Raw genomic sequence first — 25,644 nt, 5'->3', positions numbered from 1 at the left:
CCATTTTGATGTGGTCTTTAAACAGAATGTCAAACCAAGTTCTAGCTTAAGTATTATGTGGTATGCTTGTGTCTATATGAGATAACTACTATTTAAAATTGTCCTCTACTGAACTATGATGACATCAGGCATATTATTGGATGATACATAATTTAATTCTAAAAATGCATTTGGTATTGTAAATAGCATCTCTCAAATTGGTCCTGCATGATTAAAATAAGTATAGCCACAGTCAAAGAAAGTCATGCTAGCAAAATAAATTCTCCCAAAGTACTTTAAAACTCATTTCAAAGTAGCAAATGATGTCTTTCACCCTTAGTCCTCAGGAAATATATAATATACAACATATCAGTGTAATGTTGACATTTCCCAGCTTAAATTGTATCACTCTAAGTATAATTAGCCAGGTATCTTTTTAAAAATATTTTAACGCTAAACATGCTTTTCTATAGATAAAATCTATATAGATTTATATAAAATATAATCCTGTTAAGAATAGTGATAAAAAAGACATTTCTCGGTGTGATGAACTGGGAGATTGGGATTGACATATATACACTAATATGTATTAAATGGATAACTAATAAGAACCTGCTGTATAAAAAAGTAAGTAAAATTAAATTTTAAAAAAGGCATTTCTCATCATTAAATGCATTCTAGTAAACTACAGCAAACACTAACATTTTGGGTGTTTCTTCTGCCTTCTGTATGAGTTAAATAATGTAAATTAATTTCTATGCATACAGCTTTATGTAACTGACAAATCTGAGAATCTACTTTTTAAAAACTGCAGAAATCGGTAAAAGTCCAATATGTTGAAAAGTAATAAAGATAAAGGGAAATTTTTTATAGCTGAAATTAATATTCTGGTGAACACATGTTAAAACATGCTAAGATGTACTGTCTCACTCATAAATATGGAAAATTACATCTGGACATCAAAGAAACACATTTTTCATATATCATTTTGGCAAAATTAAAACATACTAATAATATCCAGTGTCTGCAAGAGTGTAGGGAAAGAGCAAACACATACACACTTTGGGGTATTGTAAATGTTTTCCACTGCTTATGTCATTTGATCCTGAAGACAATCCAGTGGGGTGGGTATTAACATTATACACATTTATACAAAGGAGGAAATGATAGAGCTTGAGTATGCAACTTCCTCAAAGTCACAACCAAACATCATCTTATAATGCACATCTTTATTCTTCATAGGAAGTGTTGGGGCAATAACAGAATATTATTTGCATGCATTGAAAGTTCCCCTAACACAACAAATCATTTGTGTCCTTTAAAATTCTTCAGTTTTGTGTTTGCTTAAACAAAATGGCAGAGGCCAGAGCTGGCTATATTATATGTAGTTAAGTCCATTCTTCAATATCTACCTACCTCACAAATCCACTGGATGGAGTGGTAGAATTTAGTGATTAATTTTAAAGACCAACCTATGGCCTAGTCACTCACCGTTCTACTTAAACTCTGCTAGAGAAAGAGTTCCAAAGATATGTAAGCAGGAAGACTGGAAGTTGTAATCCATTTGCAGCTCTGCTATTTATTTTTTCCCTTAAATAAAATCTTTCTCTTTAGAAGAAAAATAAGGTTCCTATTCCTATACATACAACTTTAAGATAAATAACAAATGGTATTATATTTTTACTATAGATTAAAACTTGAAGGTATAGTAAGGCTAAATCTCATATATATATTTTTTGTTAATTAGCTAGGAGAGTATATACAATTGAAATTTTCATTCTACATCTCCATGTGATCCAGCTAAAGACAACTTCTTTTTTTTTTTTAACATCTTTATTGGGGTATAATTGCTTTACATTGGTGTGTTAGTTTCTGCTTTATAACAAAGTGAATCAGTTATACATATACAAATGTTCCCATATCTCTTCCCTCTTGTGTCTCCCTCCCTCCCACCCTCCCTATCCCACCCCTCCAGGCGGTCACAAAGCACCGAGCTGATATCCCTGTGCCATGGGCTGCTTCCCACTAGCTATCTACCTTACGTTTGTTACTGTATATATGTCCATGACTCTCTCTCGCCCTGTCACAGCTAAGACAACTTCTTTACATAGGTAATTTGAACATAAATGAGGGTAGATTGAAAGCCCATTCATTCATTCATTTATTTCTGAGGATGGTGAAATGCGTAAGAGTTTTAAAATCTGGTTCTATTTTCTTTCATATCTTTTGATTGCTCTTAAGATAGAAACATAGTTTTGTTAGATTTTTGATTTAAGTATTAGTAAAAGTAAGGTCAATTAGAAAATGTACAATATCACATGGCATTTAAAATTTATTTTTAGCAAAAGGAATTATGCTTTTAATATTAAACTGTGAAACTTTAGTGAAGCCTTCTTACTTAAATTCTGCCAGTTTTTCCATTGTGCAGAATTAATTACAATCATCATCTTAAACATAAGATAGTGATTCAAATCAAATGAATTAGTCCTATTTATCATTTTTGAAAATTATGGCTCAAACCAGGAAAAGTAAATCCTACAAAAGAAAGGTGAAAATGTGAGTCACTTTGATTTTTTGGTTAGATTTTATCTAAGAGACAAAGCTTAGCTTATCATTGAGTCTTCTGTTTTCCTGATTGCAATCTCATTTCACTTGCCCTTGATAAGAAATGTTTGTAATGACCTCCAGCTTGTTAAATATTCAGCAGAAAGTTTATGGACTTTCCCATAATATTGATTAAAAGGCTTTTGGGAAAATAAATGCTGAAACAAGAACTTTCTTTGAAAAGCAACTTGAGTGCTCCATGCTGATTTCAGTTTCACTAATAGTACTTATGATCAGCAGTCACTGGCATAAGATGAGGCCAGAGGTAAAATATGGAAAAGCAACCACTCTCTTCTTATGAGTTACTGTCGTAGCAGACTAAATGAGGTATTTACAACCTGATTTAGCAAGCAGAAGAGATTTATTTTTAAACTCATGGGAGGAATGCATGAAGTGACTTACAAATTCACATTCTACAAAATAAATAGCAAGTATATATCCCACCCATATCTCTGAACACACATGTAAACAGATACTCACATAGGTACTCAAATACAAACAACAATTCATGATGTTTTGAACCAAAATAAATAGGAAGTTTGTAGATTTTAAATTTGAACATCTAGATGTAAATTAATAATTCAGACTGATTTGAGTTCATATGAAACCCAGGGAAATTTCTAAGATAGGAGGAAGCTTCATTATCTCAAGACAGACAGTAATCCTCTGCCTAAATATCTAAGTCATATTTACCTTAAATTGCATAAAAATGGACTTGTTATATTTTATTAGTAATTTATGGTTTATCATTTCTTCAGTGTATTACTTTGTTCTGGAAGCTATTATCAGTAACTCAAAGGCATTGCAGTAAGATTTCCTGGATTTAAATGCACTATTCACCTTTAATTATAATCTATAAAAATCTAGTACATTTAGTTTTCAACCTGCTGTTTTGTTTTGTTGTTATATGTATAAAATAAGTTACTAAAATCATTCATCATCATTATATCTCTCCCTTTGATAAATGCTTAGATTGGAAAAAGGAATCTAGAAGTTCAAAAGGAAATTTAGTTTCTATACAATGTGCAAAAAATAGAAGTGAGCACCATAGCTTGATCTTCTTAAGGTATATTTTAGCTATGATTTTTATTTCCTTTATTTTCCTCCCTTTTAAAAATGAGCTTCCTACCCAAGGTATTTATTTCTTACATTATGTATGAGTGATATTTGTCAGGTAGGTTTTAATGTAAAACTTGCCACTAATTTTCAATGGAGTTAAAACATAAGCAGAAGAGAAACAAACCTTACAGATAATGACATTTAGTATTTTTTGAAAATCATATGAAATACATTCAGTGATCATCCTTACAAGTAATGCTGACATCAGAAGTAAGCCATAGTCTCAGAGAAAAAGTGACTTTGTTGTTTAATATTGAGTTATCAGAAGTAATGATAGTCTAGCTATCATTCTGTAATGCAAATTTAAAAATGGAAGATATTATATCAAACTAAAATTTCTTTACAAACTTAAAGAACCTACCATCATTTCTACTGAAAATTTCATAGTGCTCTGGGTTTTAAACATGATGGATAGCATAACCTGGATTAAAGTCCCAAGACTTTTAAGTACATAACTTACAAATAATCCATTAAACCAAAGTCATGACAATGGGTGCAACCTCTGTATTAGTCTTTGGATGGTAAGTATTAAGAGTATGAGAAATTGTGCTGAAAACTCTATCAAGAATTCACCATACCTTCATCATATTAATGGCCTGAGAACAAAATACAAGTTCTTTGGAGCATATTGTGTTACTTTTCTTAGAAAAAATATTTTAATGTATTTTAAGATATTTTAAAGTGATTTGGCTTCAGGGTTATGTCAGATATGTAAAATAAGTCTTTAATATATTATTTCCATGGGCCCTTAAGAACTTTGTGAATCAATGCAGAAATAACACAAAATACATAGCATAATTTAAAATATATATATGTGTGTGTGTATTTGTGTTGTATAAATAGAGTACTTAATTGTTCCCAGTGAGAGCCTATGTTCACATAAGGGTATTCTTTACTTTCTCTTACCTGTACTATATCTTCCAACAAAAACATAATCTTAAACATTATTAGTAGGCCTGTGCTGAATGAAGCAAGTCTTTTCATAGTATATTAAAAAAGAAAGTAGTGTGTAATTAACTTTGTCTTTAACTACATACATCCTCCCTTCCCATCCGAATGAAATCTAATGAAATAATAATCTCTTTTCACCAACCCGCAGGTGAGAGGTAAGGCTTATCATTAACCCATGAAAAGTATAAGCCCTCAGCAGGTTTACAGGGAGAAAAAGTATTTTTTATCCCAACATTTGATTAGATGATACTTTCTCCAACCAATGAAAGAAAATACTGAAAGATGATATATATGCGTCTGCTTTGGCAAATGTCTGAAATTGTAAACACATATAAAAGAAGAAATGCAGTAAAATCAGTTGAAAAAACAATGTTAATTGTTCATCTTGTATTTGCCTATGAAGCAATTGTGAAATTTGGTGTTAAGATCTAAGGAAAGCTGTGTGGTCAAAACATCCACAGAAAAAGCCATAAAAGCCTTAGGTATTTCTGATAAGATAGTGGGCAGCAGTGGAATGGTGTGCTTCAGGAGCCAATTCTATAGGGCAGATAATAGATGTAGACTATTTATTTAACATTTCACCAACAACTACTCCCTCTATTTTTAAAGCAGCACAAAACAGAGTGTCACCTGTATTTGTAAATAAATTAAATAGTTCATGAAAAATAATAGTTTCTTCGGATTGAGTTATGCTGTAAAATGTTAAAATGGAAAAATAAATATTTCTCAAATTCTAATGATTCTCCTTAGGTAATACTTTCTACTGCAAGCACCTTACGTTTTATCAGAATTCCCTATGAAATTTTCTATCTCCCTAAATTTATACATGATTGATTCAGTACCTATGAATCATCGATAATAAACCGACATGTATAGTAGAATACTTTAATGATATTTTAATAAAAATGTTTTGTTGCTGCCTGTGATCACTGAAAATATTTTCTTTATTTTCTCTAATATTTTCTAAAGTTATATCATACCTACTGGTCTACTAGAATTTCCCTTAAGGCTTAACCTGGGTAAGATATTCTCCTAGGTATTTAGCTGGTGAATTTTTGAGGTATTTAAAGATTTCACCCTCATGTTGAAGTTATTATATTTTTAACACCGCACACTATTTTGTTAGCTAAAAAAGAAAATTAAAATTCAATCGTTTGGGATGAATAACAGGTATTAGTGATAGTTATTATCCAACATTAACAAATTAAGGTAATGTAACAGAAAAAAGTAGAGAATTTTTAAATTGCTACCTAAGCAGAATATAATATTGTGTATGGGAAAATTGAACAACAAAATTATAGAGTCATTCCAAGCCTGTTATTTTACAAATATGTGACATGGGCCTAAAGAGAATAACTGACCTCTTTAAGGGCACAAAGAGTTATTGACAGATTCTATATCTCTGTCCCCCTTATCCTTAACCTTGTTCTTTCCATGTCTATACAAGTAGACATGTATCTATTAATTTGATAAGAAAATTATTCTTTCCTTCAAAAACAGGAAGGAGTAACTGAAAGAGGACACTAAGGATTAATTCATGTATCCATCTAAGTGCCATTTACTTTTCCATGCAAATGAGTATTTTCCTTAAAAGCCATTTCTATATTTGCTTAAGGACGTAGATTCAAGAAAGAAGAGAAAGAATATAAATGAGGCATTATCATTTGATCTACAGTAATTTGTCAAAACGGCAAATCATTGCTTCAATAACTTTCACACATGCCTAACACTGTCTTCATTAGATAATTACTTGTTATAAATCAGCACAAACTGAAGTCTTGATAGGGCATTCAGTGTTCCAGATATACAGAAGTTTCTTTACTTATATCAAGATAAAATACTTTAAAAGAAATTTCATTGATTAAAAACATATTTTTGTGCTCACCTATGACTTTTTTTTTAAGAAATAACATTTTGCCATGGGTTTACTTGCAATAAATCACCTTAAAATATTCCAATAAAATGGCTTGGTCTCATATAATACAGGCATTGCACAGAGCATTTAAGAAACATGATTTACAATGAAATGCTTTTGTAATGGAGCAAAAACATGGGGCTGCCATATTCATGCAATAAAAACATAATATTGGGCTTCCCTGGTGGCTCAGTGGTTGAGAGTCCGCCTGCCGATGCCGGGGATACGGGTTCATGCCCCGGTCTGGGAAGGTCCCACATGCCACGGAGCAGCTGGGCCCGTGAGCCATGGCTGCTGAGCCTGCGCGTCCGGAGCCTGTGCTCCGACTGCAACGGGAGAGGCCCCAACAGTAAGAGGCCCGCGTACCGCAAAAAAAAAAAAAAAAAGTTAAAAAAAACATAATATTAAAGATGGTTTATGTCTCTGAAAATGGTGGGAAGTTATAAAAATGGCAAGTATTCTTTTTATTTCTTCATGCTCAGAGTAAGTTAGTTTGCTTTATCTTCAGTATGTTCAATCCTCACCCTGGGGAGGAATACTTATTTGCACTTATGCCTAAGGAGTGTGAGGGTAAGCCTGATCTACAAATCAGCAGTAACATATTCTCCATTTACCCCTTCTAACATATCAATCCACCCACTTACAAAGAAGAGTATACACTCTGTAAATTTCAACATGAACATTTTACTTTTGACTGTATGATTATTATTGCTGCTGCTGCTGCTATTGTTGATAGGATCCTAAACTATTCATTTCTGGGAAAAGTTCTAATAGTTAATTTGAAAATTCTAAAACAATTTGAAATAAAATCATTAATATATTTTAAACTCTGTGAAGGTTTAATTCAAATAAGTCACAATGTTGAATAGAATTTGGCTGTCTTTGATTCCTACTGTGGAATAGAAAAAGCCATATACCATAAGAGATGAAAACACATCTGCCTACAATTTCCCTCAGCATCTATATTCAGAAAGCATCATGCATACTAAAATCACAGACTTCCCTTCATTTTATGTCCATTAGACTCGAGGCATAGAGCCTCCTAAAACAAACTAGGAGGGGGAGAGTACGGAGAAAGATTGCAAAGAAAATGAATGATAATAATAAAACATGATGCAAGAACAAATGATCAGTCAATAATTCTTCACTCTTTCGAACTAAACTAGGATATATTAGTGAGCAATGAGATAAAGAAAGAAATAAAACTCACACATAATGAGCAGTTACTCAAAGTTCCTATCAGAGAATATATCCACATTGAATTGCTAAGCAAATATGCCTTCTCAAAACTATTAGGACTTTAACAACAGGACATTTCCTTTTTATGATTCAATAGGCATACACAAAACACAGACTCTTCTGGATACATGCAAAAGTAGTCAAATAAAACAGTACAGCACCCCACATTCAATAGGAAACTTATCTGTCTCTTTGCATTTACTTTTTGCCACTTTCTCGACTTCTTTATTCATCTTCCCCATTCTGATAATAGTTCACAGAAATCAGACCATCAACACGAGCAATGATCCAGAAGGATTCTTAATCAGCTTGTGTGTAATGGGAAGCTTAATGACTTCACGTGCATATAAGATGTTTGCTGAGTCGATTAGTTGACTGTGCAGCTAGTGCTCTACTTTGCTAATGCCCTTTCTGCCCTGTTGTTCTGATAAGTTTCCCAGAAATAGGGAGCCTGTATATAGCTGCACACCTAGAATAAAAAGAGCATTTATCCTCACCTAGATGACATGGTGACATATAAATAGAATATTGTTTTTCAAATTGGAATTGTCAAAAAAATAAGATGTGTGCACTTGTATGTGCATGTGTGTGTGTGTACCTATGTGTGTATGAAGAGACAGTAAGGAAAGACAATCTTTTGGTTGAAGAACCAAGTGAGTACATACTAACACTTCAAAACTATCTAGAAGGCTTTTCTACACTTCGGTACAAGATTTATCCCAAAGTGTATACAATATAAACTCCAATACAGTAAATTTTGATATTTCTTAAAATATAACAGAACCTCCACTGAGGCTTTATCACAAATCATCATGAGTTATTTTAATGCCTTAACTCATCATGGCTAATTGTTGCACTGCTCTCCCTCATCTCTATTTTGGTCAGCTACTCAACACATTTGTTAGAACTTTGCTAATCAAAGTGAGGTTCCCAGACTAGCAGGATCGACATTGTCTGGGGCCTTGTTAGAAATGCAGAACCTCAGTTTCCCACACCAGACTACTGTGTCTACATTTTAACAAGATCTCCAAGTGATGTGTGTGCATGAAACTTTGGAAAGTACTGTGTGAGAATATGCATTATCCCAAGAAAAAATCCTGTAAAATGCTTTAAGTATATGTATATACTCAGATACATGTGCACACACTCCTTTAATACAACAATTCTGTGAGACAGCTGTTATCATTGCCATTTTAAAAATGAGGAAAACTGAGTCACAGGGAACTTAAATTTCTTGTCAAATGTCATATTGCTAGTGAGTTGCAGGACTGAGTCTAATCAAGTAGTCTGGCCCCATCCCATTAGAATGCTTCTTTTCATAACTAATTATTTAATCATACATATTACAACAGCAGCTAGGCTCACTTGTAGATGTGAGACTAAAACAGAAATGGGAGAAGACAAAACATATCTGCACTTCATCTTAATGTATTTTTTTAATCTTCTGAGAGTTAAAATTCTTCAATTTCAGGAAAAAAAAACCTATCTGGGAGTGGGCAAACAAAGAAAATCAATGTCTTTAAAAATCAAAGTCTCTTAAGGTCTTAGCTTGAATTTGCTCCAATATTTCTTTCTTTTTGCAAAAATAGTATTGCTGAAACAGCTCAGAAAACTCAGTTTAAAATGTGTGATTAATTTTACCTATGCCGTGGTCTTTCACTCTCTGTCCTAAAAGCAATCTGCTTTTTTCCTATATTGAGTGATAATGTATAGACAGATTCATTTCAGACTATTGGGTATTATGGGATCTTTCTAGATGAAAGGTTTTTTTACTTAGCCACAGTTCATATCCTTTGAAACCCTGAGGGGATATTTCAAAGAGTTACATGGGTATTGAATTGGGTTCAATGTGTTTAAGATCTTTCCTCATGATATTTGGATTTCAGATATTATATTTTGGAAGCTAAGTTGTTCTGCAAAAAGGTAATGGCTAGTTCTTTCAGAAGGGAAGTCTTAATAGTTCAATATGATGGGATTTTTCATTGGAATTTCAATATTTGGATTTACTTCTGGTTGAATCCCCAAATTCCAATTTTCTACTTGAATAAAAACAGATACCTGTGTGAAGTTTTTGATATATCCTGTTCTCCTGTCCAATTCAACTCAGAATCAGCACTGGAGAAGAGGACAAAACATTAGTATTGCAATGTTTGTAATAGTTCTAAACTTGTAAAACTACATTTTATAGAAAATGATCTCTAGGAAAAAACAAACAGAAACAGCTCAATAAAAAGCATGATAATCCAACAATTGAAAAGGCCTTTGGTGCATTCATATTTCAAAAACATCTCAGATGAGTACTGCATCCTTGTAACTGGAGTTTGAATTAAGCAAAGAATCCCTGAATTTCTTGTTAATATTTAACTTAGTCATATAATTTGCTAAAGATTAATTTGCTACATTCTTTAAAATGACTTAGACAACATGTACGTGCCTCTGCAAAATTGGCTTCTCCTTCAAATCAAAGCAAAGAAGTATTTATACATTATGAGAACACATGTTTCGAAAAGAGATAAGCAGGGTGTAGTTGAATAGAACCATCAATTAAGAAGGAATTGTGCAATTCAGTTTTGGATTAATTTCCATGCATAGATCTACATGTAAGTAAATCTGACCTGACCCCAACCCTGGAAAACTAGGCCATTAAAACAAAAATGATAATGTGCCAGTGAGCCTTGTGCTACACTGCTGATGAGCCAAAGAATAGGAGTAGAATATCAAAAAGTCAAATGAAAATCATCATATTTTACATGCTTAGATAATTTTGAGCTGTAAAAATAATGCTATTTGTAAGACCAAAAAGTATTTTTCTCAAAATATTTTTTTTAATTTCAATGTGATTTTCTCAATCCAGAGGATTAACTTCCATGTCATCAATTTAGTATAAATAAAAGCAAACATACTTTCTAGGTAAGACAAACTTCTTCACATAATTTAAAAGTTTGAGCAGAGTACAGCTGCTTTATAGCTCTAAAAGTTATCATGCCTTTATCTACAGTTCTGATCAGTGTCCATAAAAGACTATTATAATGTTTTCTCCAAATATTTTACTATACGGCACACTATTAACTCAGTAGACTTGAGTCTATCAAAATCACTTCCCTGTTAATTATAACTTCAACATTCTGCTAGGAAATTGAAGTAGGATAGAATGACAGGAATTTCAGAATGGAGGAAGAGTTGAGTTTTCAGCAGAAAGGATGAGGGATATGTTCACATATTCATTCTGTTTCACCCCCCTGAGATCCTTTTTATGTACTTTTCATCCTATTCAGAGGAAATTAACTTTGTACAATTAATTTTTAATCCCAATTTGCTCTGTAAGTAGTATGCACACACACATGCATGCACACACACACACAATCAAAATTTATGTATGTTAGATAATCATAGTAAAGATTAGCTAGTTTCCTGACATAGCAATCATTAAGATTCAGCATGTTTTCAATTTTCCCTATAAAACTTTCATTGGTTAGCACTAAGTAATTTTAGAAATGATCAGTCCATATTGCTCAATTGCCTTTCAGTTCTATAAGATGCTAAATGGGAACCATTTTAAAATTTTAATACAAGGCCTCATCACATATATTAAAAATATTTCCATATGGATATATTATAACATTCCCCTTGAGGGATGGTAAATATTTAAATTTTATACTTGTCTATTCTCAACAAGTTGCTTCATTTAAATTACAAAAAGTAGCTGCTTACCAACATTAGTGACTCTTCTAGTTTAGAACATGATAAACATTAAATCTTGGTTTAGGACATTAAGCTATTGCTTAAAAGGCTTAAATCTCAGTTGTCTCATTTGCATAATGAGGGAGTTGGACTAAATGGCATTAAGGTCCCTTAGAGCTCTGAATTTCAAAGACTATATAAATGGCAACATCTGAACATGTACATTTTGCGATTTTAATAGTTACAAAATTATGACCCTAGAAGGGACATTAGAGATCAGTATAATCCCCTTATTTTTTAGCTAAGGAAAAGAAGATTCAGTAGGTTAAAATGCCTGTCCAAGGCCACATAGCTAGTTAATTGCAGTGCCTGAATTAGAACCCTATAATATGCAAAATAATGGCCTAAATGAGTTGATGTACTGTGGTCTGTGGTAAAAATATTTCATGGATAGTGATTACAAAATGAAGTATTACAATAAAACTATTAGTCAACATCCAAATTTTTTAAAAGTATGATTTACATAGATACCTCAAAGTAATATTTAAAATCATCTGTTTTCTCATTGCTTTTGAGAACTATACATATTACAGAAGAAATTTCTGACAAAAAATATACTTTTAAAGGCTAATTTCATATATACTACTTAGAAGAACTTTTTTATGTAACCTACACATTTTTTCCAATATAAGATTGATAAAGTGCCAGATGATCATGTACTTTATTTTTATTTTAGTGGAACTGGGACAAAAATTACTAAGATTATTGATTAAAATGGGGAAAAATTGGTTCAGCAAACACTGTCACTTCTATTCTCTACTGGGAATCTTCAACATTTGATAAAGATGTAAATTAACAAATTGCAGAAATCATGGTAAGATAGATCATCTATAATTATTCATTATTTAATGATTTCCTTGATATACTTACTAGTTGTCGAGTGTTCTGTTGATGCAAGCAGTTATGAGACTTGCAAGTTACTGTACAATTTAAAAGTGTCATGGGGACAAAATATATTGCTATAGTGCTTCTCATTCATTAAAATTTATAAATTATTTTAAGACAAGAAATTGGTATATGGCTAATACTACTAAATAGTCCAAGTCACCCCAAAGTTGCATCTTGCATGACTGATTGTATTATCTTTCAAAGAACTACAAAAAAGAACACATGGCAAACATTCTTGTCTTATAGGCAAAGTGAGAAGTAAGAGTAAGATAAAAAAAAGCAGAAGAAAGACAGAAGAAGGTCATAAAAAGAACTGCCTCATGGCTCATAAATAACAGAAATATAAATGTCAAATGAACTTTATTATGTGGTATAGGTAGCCTAATAAAAATTTAGACACAAAGGAAGGCTTATTGTGAAGAGAAGGCCACATATTCTCTGCCACTGAAGGTGGTTTTTCAAGCTTACTGACATTCTAGACCTTATGGCATTGGCTTTCAATTGGCAGCTTGTGCCAAGCTTCTAGTGCTTGTCATTTTCAAACAGAAAAGACAAGATAAGAGATTGCTTTACTTAGAGTGGCCTGCTTTTGACTGATAAAACTCTATCTAATCCATATTAGATTTAAGATACTAAAGATACACTCATCTTAAAGGCTGTCACCCAAATGGAATCCTGTAAATGTCTTCAAGTTTCCAACTTCAGAGGTATACTTTTCATCTTGATCCATGACTTTTGTGACTCTTTTTTTTTTTTAGATTATCTCTAGTATAAATCCTTCATTGACTTCACAAAGCCTAGATACTCCAAATGAGATGTCACTTTTTGATTGCTTTGTATGGTGATTGCATTTCCTGTATAGGAAAGTTAGATATGATAGGATGGTGCAGTAGGATTTGTTTCACCCATTTTCTTATTAAGATATATATTTTAACTTTCGTAAGTATGAAAAGAAAAAAATTGAGTTTTTGAAAGCATGTCAATTTAAGTGATAAAATTAATACAAATTACAGAGCATCTGCCACTAGATCACTATTTATATCTGCCTAAGCTCATTTAGTATACAACTACTATCAAGTGTGCCTTATTCGTTCCCAAGCAATGGCAGACAGCTGAACTCTTGGATGGAACCATTCTTTCTAATCTATTTATATACACTATTATTTATATAACACACCAGGGACTAAAATAAGCTGGTAGGCACAGACAGTATTCATGACTGCAATGATTTCCCTGTGAGAATCAATAAAAGTGACTTATTTGATATTATTGTTAGCTTAAAAAAATATTACTCTATGTGAAGGATTTTGTTTTTATTTCAATAGATGGATAAAGCTGAATGTTGTTGTCTATTGTCAAGGCAATGAAAATTAGCAGACATTTGTTTTATACCTTCAGAATCCAGGAGCACTGAGCTCAGTCCCTTCCTCCAGGTGGGACAGAACAAATACTAGAAATACTGATTGGTTTATCTTTCGAAATCCGTGACTTCAGGTTTGTTGAGCTGATTTAAATTATTTATTTATTTTACTTTTCCCTCCCTGGACTGACACTACTATACAGGCTAAGAATGAACACAGTTTGGGAAACTATCTTTCAAATACATAACCAGCTGAGACAGAATTGGCCTGGGTGGATAATTAACCTTTAAAAGCAGCATAACTTTTCTTTCTCAGTTTGAATGCATTTCCTGTTTGTTTCACATAACAATATTAACAAAATGATGCCATTCACTTTTCTTTTTTTTTTTTTTTTTTTTTGCAGTACTCTGGCTTCTCCCTGTTGTGGCCTCTCCCGTTGCGGAGCACAGGCTCGGGACGCGCAGACTCAGTGGCCATGACTCACAGGCCCAGCCGCTCCGTGGCATGTGAGATCTTCTCGGACTGGGGAACGAACCCGTGTCCCCTGCATCTGCAGGCGGACTCTCAACCACTGCGCCACCAGGGAAGCCCAGCCATTCACTTTTCTTTCTGTTGTGGTATGGGAATTGATGTGTAGCTTTGCTCAAAAATGCATTTAAAAAAATATCGGAGGATTTAAGAAGTCAAATTTGGCAACAAACAAAAGTACCTAATTAACATTTATATGGGTAACATTTGCTGAATTATAGATTTAGATGATTTTCTGTGACATCTTTTGGAAAAGTAACGGCTACTGGCCCCTTAAATATATATACCATTATTATTATTCTTTCTAACAAACTGAATGGTATTTTCTCATTGAATTTTTCGGATGAATAATTAACACAATACTAGTATATCAAATTTGCCTGAAAAGATGTTTCCTGTACCGCAAAAAAAAATTAAAAAATAAAAAAATAAATAAAGCTCTTATATTGTTACTAACACTTGCAGTTTTTTTATTGAAATACAGTTGATTTATAGTATTATGTTAGTTTCAGGTATATACTTGCACTCTTAACTACTAATAAAATGTGGTCCTGTAAAGAACTCTGCATTTGAATTTTTTTTTTTTTCGATACGCGGGCCTCTCACTGTTGTGGCCGCTCCCGTTGCGGAGCACAGGCTCTGGACGCTCAGGCTCAGTGGCCATGGCCCACGGGCCCAGGAGCTCTGCGGCATGTGGGATCTTCCCAGACCGGGGCATGAACACGTGACCCCTGCATCGACAGGCAGACTCTCAACCATTGCGCCACCAGGGAAGCTCCTTAAATGTTTTATAATAGATTCTAGCCCATACCAATTCTGCCCCTATTACTATCAATAATATACCATCTTAGTCTCATTCGGCTTGAAAATTTATTTCAGGGTTAGATCCACACTGTGGATGCTTACTTTGAGTTTATTCTTTAATTGTTGCTATACAATCCTCTAAGAAAAGGGTTTAATAACACATCATACGCAAAGGAATCAATTCTCTCTAGTTTATAAAAATGATGCTTATTTCATCTATATATTTCTATCCGTTAACAAGGCAGAGATAGGCCTACAATTACAATAATAACTTATGAAGTAAAAAAGAACAAAGATACCTTTGCTTAATGCATATTTGTAACTTATGACCATATTCTTATTAGAAATTGGCTCTGAGTTCATTATAGCAGAAGATATAGTCACAGTCATGTATTTCTACCAGAAGTCACTATATCATATTATACATAAGTAAATGAAAGGTAGATTAGTATTGCATATTATGGAAGAATTTTTCATCCTCAGAATGAATGCTGATAAATTGTTTTAAGTATAAAATTAAATAAAGAGACAGATGTTTAGGACTTTCTGAATTTGGTGTCTAAATAGTCTCTAAAATGTTTATATTGAAAACACTTTTAATATCCAGTGTCTACTTTTGTAGAGAGAAAAATTTTGTTATGCTGTCATTGGTTCCGTATGCTTAGTCTTAGATTACATTCTGATCTTTAACCAATGCATTTCCCTTAGTTTTTTGAGTTTAGAAAATAGAGATTAAAATACAATGTTGGGATAAATAAATAAATAAAATACAATGGTGGGGAAGCCATTTTGTTCTCAAAACTGGAGGTTTATTTAAATTATATATCTATACAATCCATAATGCTCAAAATACCTTACAAAATTTCTATTTTATATTTATTTTATATGTTATGTGGTCCCTTTTTTCTTCTTGTTTTATACCTATGACTCTTCTCTATCACATATATGCTCTTTTGGACCTACACAGATTTATGTACATAAAACATACCTGAGGCAACTTATAATTCTTCAAATACAAGAATCTTCTGAGATATGTATAATCTTACCAAATTTTGTATTTCCCAAAATTATGAGGAAGTAGTGATGTTCAAGATACATGTTCAAGATAATAAATTTAATGAACTCTATTTAGTATCAACTTCATGATCCTTTTCAAGAGTTCAACATCTTTGGATTGTGCAAAATATATCCTTTAATACCTTCAGTCTGGAGACCAAATCTAAATGTTTTTCTAAATAGTAACATGGCTTAAGGCATGTGGTTTCAATACATTATTGAAAACCTCAGACCAATTCTTCTACCTTGGAGTCAGGATCTCTTATTTCCTCAAAAAATAATTAATTGTTTATGATTCTTATCTCTATTAAAGATTAAAAATAAAATCTAGAAAATACTTTATATGAATTATAAAAATATTTTATCTGTACAGAAATAAATGAATAAAATAAACTGGCTGATTATATACATATAAATACATATGTATGTATAGGTAAATGGAAAACTCTATGTCTAAACAAAATGACTATTCAAATTTCATAGTAAATTTCAAAGTAGATGTGATCACATATTTCAAAAATGATAAACTGCTGCATATATGCCTTCCACCTAATTCTGTGTTTTTACTTTTTGAAAATGTGTTACTAACATAATTAAATGGCCAATGTTATTATGGCTGCAGTTGTTTGATTTTCAAACACAGTAAGCCCATTTATACTGCAGGACTAGAGAGGTATCACTTACTGGATTCAGGATCAGAGTTGCCATCCCCTTCAGTGCGGTTGTTGGGTGCAGCATGATCAAAGTACTCCTCCTGAGGATAGCCAAGGGGCAGGGCATGGGATGTGCTGGGAAGGTTGCCTGTATCATGGTCTCCTAGTCTACCATCACTGCTGCTTTCCTGAGAGCCTTCTGGTAGGTGAAATGTGACACGCCGCTGGGACTGAAAAAGACAGAAAATTACAGGGTTTCAGCTATGATCTGAATAATTGCTTAATACATCCAATTTAGAAAATGTATTATTTCAGCTATCTAGTGAAGTCACATTAATATTATCTTGAGTTGTGAACGATTTCAGGCTTTTGTGAACAGTCAGCTCTGTGTTCAAACCTGCTTTACCTGGCAGCAGAATTGCTTTTATTATATTTTTTTAACAGGGCATATCCAGTTGCAGAATAAAAGTTAACTTGTTCTAAAGCAAGAGGCTGTCACCCATATTGACATTTGAGCACATTGGATATTCTGATCATCATTTGAACATGGATTTATTTAACTATAATTTGACAAGATTTCATTTTTTGAATAATAAACTTGAATAAATATAATGAAATTTTACTGTTATATCTGTAAGATTCTGGTGGGCAGAAACAGTAAATAATAATACAAATTTATTCAATCATGTAGGCTTATAAATTAAAATTACAAATCATCTTTTCAAAGAATCTTAAGGGCAAGATTTTGAATTGGAATTCATTTAAATCAATTCTACACTCTAAACAATAAAAATAATTACTTGGTATGGATAACAGTTGATAATTATAAAAGTAAACTACAGGGATCATCTCTTATAGTAATTATAGCAGAATATAAAAAACTTATACATGCCAATATATAAAGATGTAGGATTTGGTTCATGACATCCAATAGTGTGGTAACTCCACCAGATGTAGCAGTAATTTTGTTTGCGGTATTGCTACATGTAGTAGCTAGTCTCTGAAGATAGTCCTGACAATGGACCTCACATCTTGGTATTCAGACCCTTATGTAGTCTTCTACCACAATGAATATGGAGAGGCCCTGTGTAACCAAATCTCACAGTTTTTGCCTTGCTCCCTTAGAATACTCATTCAGGAAAATCAGCTGAGTTGAAAGTAGTCTGACTACTTGGAGACTGCCATACAGTGAGGAAGCTCAAGCTTCCCATGTGGAAAAATTCCATAAAAAGAAAGTATAATACAATACCCAGAGAGGCCCAGCTGCTCCAACCACTCGAGATTAGTGCTAAATATGTATGTAAATAATCCATTCTGGACATTATAGCTTATGGTCTCCTTTGAGCCATCCATCCCAGCCATCTCCAGATATTTGAGCCGTTCCATTTGAGATACCAATCACTGTAGAGCAGAGATAGCAATCTCTGCTGTGCACTACCTAAATTCCTGACTTAAAAAATGTTAAGTACAATTGATTTTTGTTTTATGCTCCAAAGATTAAGGATAGTTTGCTATGTAACAATAGATCAACCAAAACATTTAACTACTAGTAGCATGAAAGATGCAATTTAGAGATAATTATTTAAGGAATTTATACATATCAAAGGGTACATGTAATTAGGCACTAGAAATTTCCATGACAGAGTGCATATACTTTCACAGGTTCAGGCTTGACAGTCAGCCATTTCTTCAGATGTTGGTATTGCTGTAGACTGTATGTTTGTGTCCTCTCAGAATTCATATGTTGAAACCTAATCCTCAACATAATAGCATTTGGAGGTGGGGTCTTTGGGAAGTGATTAGGTTATGAGGATGGAGCCCTCATTAATGGGATTAGTGTCCTTATAAAAGCAGCCCAAGAGACCTCCCTCTCCCCTTCTTCCATGTGAGGACACAGTGAGCTAATTTTGTCTGTCCAGCAAAGCTGCATTTGACTGTTCTCTCTCTAAGAAGCCATAAGCTCATTTAGTTATAGGTTAAACCCCATTTAATTCCAAAAATTACTTATAGTTGTGAATATATTTTCAGCCACTTCAAGTAAGATATAAGCATTTATGCTCACAAAACTTTTAAAAATTCAAGAACTGGAAAAACAGTATTTAAAAATGCCTGAAACATTGTATTGTAGACATTTATCAACAGTCAGTTATTATATGTAACTTAAAGTCAAAATAATACTTAACACATAAATTTAAAAGTCATTGTATATAAAATAAGCCAGTTAAGCATGAGACTAATTTACAGTTGTTCCACTACAATGCATAACTGTTAAGAGGTATTTTAATTTTCTATTAAGACATAAGTCAGGTATTTCAAGTATTTTTATCATTTAGCTTTTTTTAAAGTATTAGACCTAGATAATAGAATCTATATATAGGAAAATAATTACTGCTGACAAAAATAAATGAATCTAGAATTTAACATGTGCTAGTTAAGCATGGAGTCATATACCCTAACAGAATTAAAATTGCCAGTGAATAAAAGGTAAAGGTCTATCAAATGATAGAAGTAGGGCCTATATATATATATTACTTCCAGATGTAAGAGAAATGAGGTTTGGGTTCAATTGCTTATCTACACAGAAAAGAAGAAGGCAATTTAAGTCAAAAAGATATCCCATCCTATGACACCTGTAACTAGTAACAACTAAAATTCCTTGCAAAAGAATGCCCTAGAGTGAATCTGTAATTAGCCAGGTCACGTATTGACCCCCAACTCTTCTGATACTCATAAATTGAATCCCCTTAAGGGTACATAAGAGGGAATAAATGGGTTGGTAAGGACTCCCTTTAGCGAACACAACTGTTTTTTGTCCTTTCCTGAATGCCCGTAAAACACCACAAGCACCAGCATCCTGTTCCTGAAATGCAGTTCTTATATGTGACATTATTACGTATACACCTTTGAGATTTCAGTCATATTAATAAACTCTCTTGTCTATATTAACTTTAACAAATATCGGAATGCTTCAAGTGGAAACCAAGGTATGTTGTTTGGTCATTAATGGCTCTATATCATTTTAAAATAGTCTGAAGTTCAACTGCATACTGAGGATTTGATTTATTTCTCAATTCACAGTTTCAAAGTTTACAGTCTAAAGCATTTTTTTTACCTATTTCTATAATCTATAGAAGGCATTCAAATATCATTGATTAAATGTAATATTCTATTTCTTTATTCAGTGAATTCACAAGAGGCTGTTTATTGGCACATGGGTGATTAACTAGGTTGTCCATCATTTTACAAAATCTCCATGAAATAGTTCCTTAGGTGAAATTGTTAGAATTTAATTTTTAAGGAATTGTTTCAAAAGGCTTCTGAAAATTTAATTTTTAATGGGAAAAGAACAGCTAACTATTTTTTCCTAGGGTTACTTTAATGATTCCTACTTAAACTTGCATTTTGCAATTTGTGACACTTCTAGATAGAACTGAACATAAAATAATTATATGAACTTAACAATTTATGAATCCTTTGTAGTAAATTTTGGCAATCTGGTTTAACTCATTTACCCTTTACTTTTTAATGGATGAATCCCTAATCTCTGATGGCACTTTTCTGCTCAGATTCATAATATGGACGTATTCAAGATACAGAGGTATTTTTCTTATCCAGTATATTTAGAAATATTAACTATTTCATGAAAATCATTCCTTAGGTCTCTCAAAGAGAAGACTAAATAATTCCCTTTTTTCAAGTGTTGACGATGATTACTGTGCAATATAAAAGAGCTATTACGTTAATGACCATGTCATAATTTGTCTGTCTGCTACTCTTCTAGGAAGCTGTGGCATTCAAATTAAAGCAATCTATTGATTGCAATGGTGCCTTTACGGGATGGAAACAAATCCTGGATTATTCATGAATAAATGTCTGTACTGAAAGTCTAGTTATTTTTCTGCCAGTAAGAGAAAAGTCGACAGAGAGCCTCTCCCTATAATCTACATGCCTTCTTTTTACCTCAAATCAATCAAAATTCCAAAATGTATGAATGCTCAGAAATAATATTGGTGTTACCTAGATGAATCATTTACAGGCAAACTATCAAATTCCCAACATTCTTGTGTCCATTATACCTCATGAAGGCATAATTCCATAGTAAATATCAGGTGAATATTGTTACATTTCCATAACATGATGTAAGTGGCATTTTAGAAAGGTTAATCTGGCAGCAAAGAGGCTGCATACAGATAGGCCAGCCTATGAATCTCATTATTGAATGCTTGAGTATCATGTTTTAGAGGGCTCATTAGAATTACCTGTCAAAGTTTTCAAACTAATCATACATCCTTGCATTCCCCCTGACTCCAATTCTAATATACCTTGACCCAGTCTACCTTAGATTCACTGCCAACACCAGGAACTCTGATTAGAAAGGGTAATCATAGATAGGGTTATTATTTTTTAAAGATTACCATATGCAAGAGTGTTTTTGATTCATATATAAAACATTTTTGATATCAAACTAACACATTTTAAGCTTCTGAGCTCCCCTATTCTATAATAATCAACAGCTTCATTCTGAATGTCAGAGATAATCTCCATTTTCCCATGGGTCCTGTCTCTTTGCAAAAGAATTTATAATTACTCAATATATTATAAAGTTAAATGTGAAAATAGTTAGAAATTCAACTTGAAATTTTCACCAGCATTACATGGTCAGCACATATATCTCACTTGCAGCTCATAATTCCCAGTGTAAAAACTCCCAGATGACATATTTTATAGTAGTCCTTTATTATTTGACCCTATACTTATAGTTATAAAGCCTCCTGCGTTTCCAACTCAAGTCATCTTGCAGGATATATCAGTTCACCTGATTGTTTTTTCAGGGTTCCATTTCATAAAATTTGAAAGGTCTGTATAATTTCTCATTTTCCCTTTCACATTATGTTCCTGAAATGTTTACCCTTCAAGGCTTTTATTTTTTTAATACCATAACTTATTACTAGCATATGCAGGAAGTTCTTCATGATCTTCTCCAGAATCATATCTTCTCTTAGCTCTATTTTGCCATGATTTTTTTTCATGGCACTTGGTCATTTTTAAAATTTTATTTTATTTATTTAATTTTTGGCAATTGTCAGACATATTCATTTGATAGAAGACTACATGGCATTTCTTGAGGGCATCTTTCCTTGAGTCATGAATCATTTCAGCTTAATCAAAATGGAAATAATCTATTTGTAGATAGGTACTATGATGAATTGTTAAATTGGCAATTGAGTTTTGTGAATTTGAATCTACAATGCTTCAGAAACTACAATTGTGTGACTAACAATGAAAGTAGAACAAAACTGAAAACCTAACATGCTTTGAAACTGGCATGTGTACAAAAATTAAAACCAGATATTAAAATTGAAACCAGGCCATTGCAATGGTCTCTAAGACAAAACCCAAGTATCAATTTTAAAAAATAGATGAAACATTTCTACATTGTTTTTGGTGCTAACCACATGTAGATTTAGTGACTTACATTTAAACATATAAATCATCATAGGACCTTCATTGTCCAAAAGCAGTTATCTGGTAACCTCAAACTATTCAAAAAACAGTCATTCAAGGAAGTAAGAAAGATAAAAAAAAAAAAGGCATGTGAATTGCTAAAATATTTAACAGGTAAGTTCATGCTAAGAATCATGTCTGCCTTACTCTGCTTTTTTATTTGAGTTTAACATCTTTGATTATTTGGTTCTCCGGCTCAAAATGTAATAGAACTCTTGGTAGCTGCTGGAAATAAAAACATTGACAGAAGGAGAAATTTCCACCAATTATTACTATATCTGTCTTCTGTAGCTATATAGAATAAGTGTGATTCTTGTACATGACAAGGCTTCCAGTGTTTGAAGATAGTTAAGCCTCATCTACTAATATTCCTATTCCAAGCTAAAATCTCCAACTTAATTTGGCATCTGTAGAGGAGCAGAATTTGCCACCCTGAAATATGTCTCTTTGGCATATTAATTTTTTTAAGCTGGTTCTTTTCTAAGCAGTAGACACGGGAAAAACTGAAAACCAAGTAGGAGTTACCCTTTTATAAGAAACATTTATATTTGTAAGGGAAATCTCCATTTGTAAGGGTGTGTCCCTCCCTGTACCTGAAGATTTAGAAACTCTTATTAATGGAGAATTCAATGGCTTAAATTTGCATAACAACCTTACTCTTGTTTACTGTGCTGTGCTTGGTCATCTCCCATTACTGCCTCTCCCATCCAACATCCTCTTTTGTCTTTAGCTGGAGATGGTATTTAAGGTAAGGGCTGCGGCCATTTTGGCAAGTTACTCAGTTCTTCTGAGTCTCTCCCATGTATACATGTTAGTAAACTTTTGTATGATTTTTCTACTGTTAGTCTACCTCATGTCAATTTTATTCTTAGACCAGCTAGAAGAACCGAGAGGGGTAAATGAAAATTTTTCCTCCCTGACACAGTATTTTCAGATCGTTTACATTTTACTCTTTTCCTTTTTACCCATGTAATTTATTTATGTAATTAACAAAGTCAGACCTTAAATATTTACCACTTTATTGTTGGTGATAATGTGGGCTTAGGAGATGATGGCTTTATAGATCACATATGATACAAATAACCATTTTATTTTTCATAATATTAGTCAACATTTAATATTTTCAAGTTGTTAAATTGTTTGAAAATGTGTTTCCAAGACAGAAGCCACAAATTTTGCTTTGAGCAGTGCTTTGTCTCTGGTGTGACCTTTTATATTTGCAAAATAATTCTTCCATTGCTGTAGTTACACAACATGTCTGCTTAATTGATGCATTTTAAACAAACCAAATGTCATTCAAGCAACAGATGGTTTCTGACTTGAATTATATAGGTTGGAATCACTATGCAGTATACAGTGAAAGATGAAAAACCTGGCATTTTCATTAATTGCATAAACACTTGGAACAAAATATTCTCTTGTTTAATGTTAGTAGAAATCACAACAAGAAACTATGTGATGGTGATCAAATACCAGTTTAAAAATAAAAATGACCTAGAAAATTTTCCTAATAAAACTGAAGAGTGCACATCAGCTGGCATGGTGGTAATTTATTTATTGCGTTGTACCAAACATTGGTAACCTGTTTGTTTTAGACCCTTTCAAGTGTACATAAAGCATGTTTAACTTCATCTTCTTTACCTGGTGTTCATCAGAGCACATCAAAAACAACTGCTACTCAGGTAAAATGGGTAACATCCTGGAAATATATGAGATTAGAAGACCAATATTCCCTTTGAACTCTTGTCACTCTTTAAAAAATATTTGGAGTTCTATAATTCCCATTGGTAATCAAAGAGTAAATTAAAATAGCTGCATCTTCCAGCAACAACTGTCAGTGATGGAAGGTAGCAGTAAGCAATGTAGGGTTGAATATAGTTGAGGGTGGAAGGAAGAAGAATTGCAAAGTATTAGTATCTGTAGTATTACTGTACTCTTTTATTGTGCAACTCTTTATACAGATATATTTTTCTAAAAGCAGACCTCCCTCTATTTATTTTACATACAAACAAGAACACCCTTATATTCTATTTATCACACACACACACACACACACACACACACACACACACACACACAAATGGTATTAAAAATAACCTCAAAGTGATCTACAAGTTAAAAAGGTGAAAAAAATATTATGCTACTGTACCAAGAGAAAACTGATATGGCACTACCCTTTTCATTGCTTTAAAAAAGTTATATACACATATTTCTAAAATATATCTAAACTGAGGATGAAATAGAAACTAGTGAAATATTTTGTTTCCTAACCCCAAACCCTCAAATCAATCTTATGTGTTTACCTTAAATACATTATTTGGACCTATTGTAATATTACTTTTGTTGCTTTTCATTGTATTTGGGAATTAGGGAGAAAACGGCATTCAATTTTGGTAAAATTGCTAGCCAGCTAATGTAACCAGCTATTCTGTGGTTTAGAAAACACTAGATGCATACAAATCACCTAGTTGATGTGTTAGTAATGCAGATTCCTAGGATCCAACCCTCAAATATTCTGATTCAGTGGGTCTAAGATAGGACTCAGATGTTGCATTACAGAATCCTTTGACTACAATTTCAAGGGGAAAAAAAAGAAAACAAGGAGTCCTGCTTAAATTTTCTAAATATTTTTGAATAGACAATTTGACATTTTAAAATAAATTGAGTCATTAGAATAATGGGATTCTAATGTCAGACTGTAGTCTAATTAGTCATTAATTCATAATTTTTATATGAGACATTTCCTTTTGCATTCAGGAAATGTTCTTGCTCATTTTTGGTGAATGATACATATGATATACCTATGACATTATTAACATAGAGGTGACCATGGAATAAAATGATGACTGTGTGTGTGTGTATATATGTGTGAGAAACTTCATAGATATAAAATTATCTCTCTATAACTTGATCATGCTAACATGCAGTATTGTTCTGAACAAAAACAAAGATAATTCCAATGGTATTATAAGTATTAAAATGTATTTTCAGTTTATATGTATATATGAATGATAAATAATAATACAATTTGATTTAATAAGCATTAATTATTATTTGGTGCAGTCTTTATAATACAAAATTCTGCTTTTATTGACACAGAAGACAACTTCAATGATAAAACTGTTAAAATTAAATATATGAATTTGATGCCATGGAGGAAAAAATGTTGCTGAAATATATTTGTACTTAGAAGCTCTTTAAGCTCTGTGGTGTTGAGACAACTTCATTTATAATACTCTGAACTAAATATAAGAACTCCAGGCCCAATACTGAATTTAATTAATGTTTAAATTCAATAAAT

At 32.6% G+C, this 25,644-nt stretch overlaps 1 protein-coding gene across 8 annotated transcripts in view; it reads right to left on the bottom strand.

The window, feature by feature from the left end:
* Positions 1-25,644, bottom strand: part of PCDH11X (protocadherin 11 X-linked) — a gene marked incomplete at both ends in the record, with an annotated part of 706,845 nt that overhangs the window by 183,421 nt on the left and 497,780 nt on the right. For all 8 annotated transcript variants that reach the window (XM_082680816.1, XM_082680819.1, XM_082680817.1 and 5 more), the window contains one exon: positions 16,870-17,068. In XM_082680816.1, coding sequence (XP_082536942.1) covers positions 16,870-17,068 — 199 coding nt within the window. The remainder of the gene's footprint in view (positions 1-16,869; positions 17,069-25,644) is intronic.

The sequence above is a fragment of the Grampus griseus genome, assembly GCF_964374135.1.
Source record: "Grampus griseus genome assembly, chromosome: X".
NCBI lineage: Eukaryota > Metazoa > Chordata > Mammalia > Artiodactyla > Delphinidae > Grampus > Grampus griseus.
Note: the sequence above shows the minus strand (reverse complement) of the source record. Positions and strands in the feature narration are given on the sequence as shown.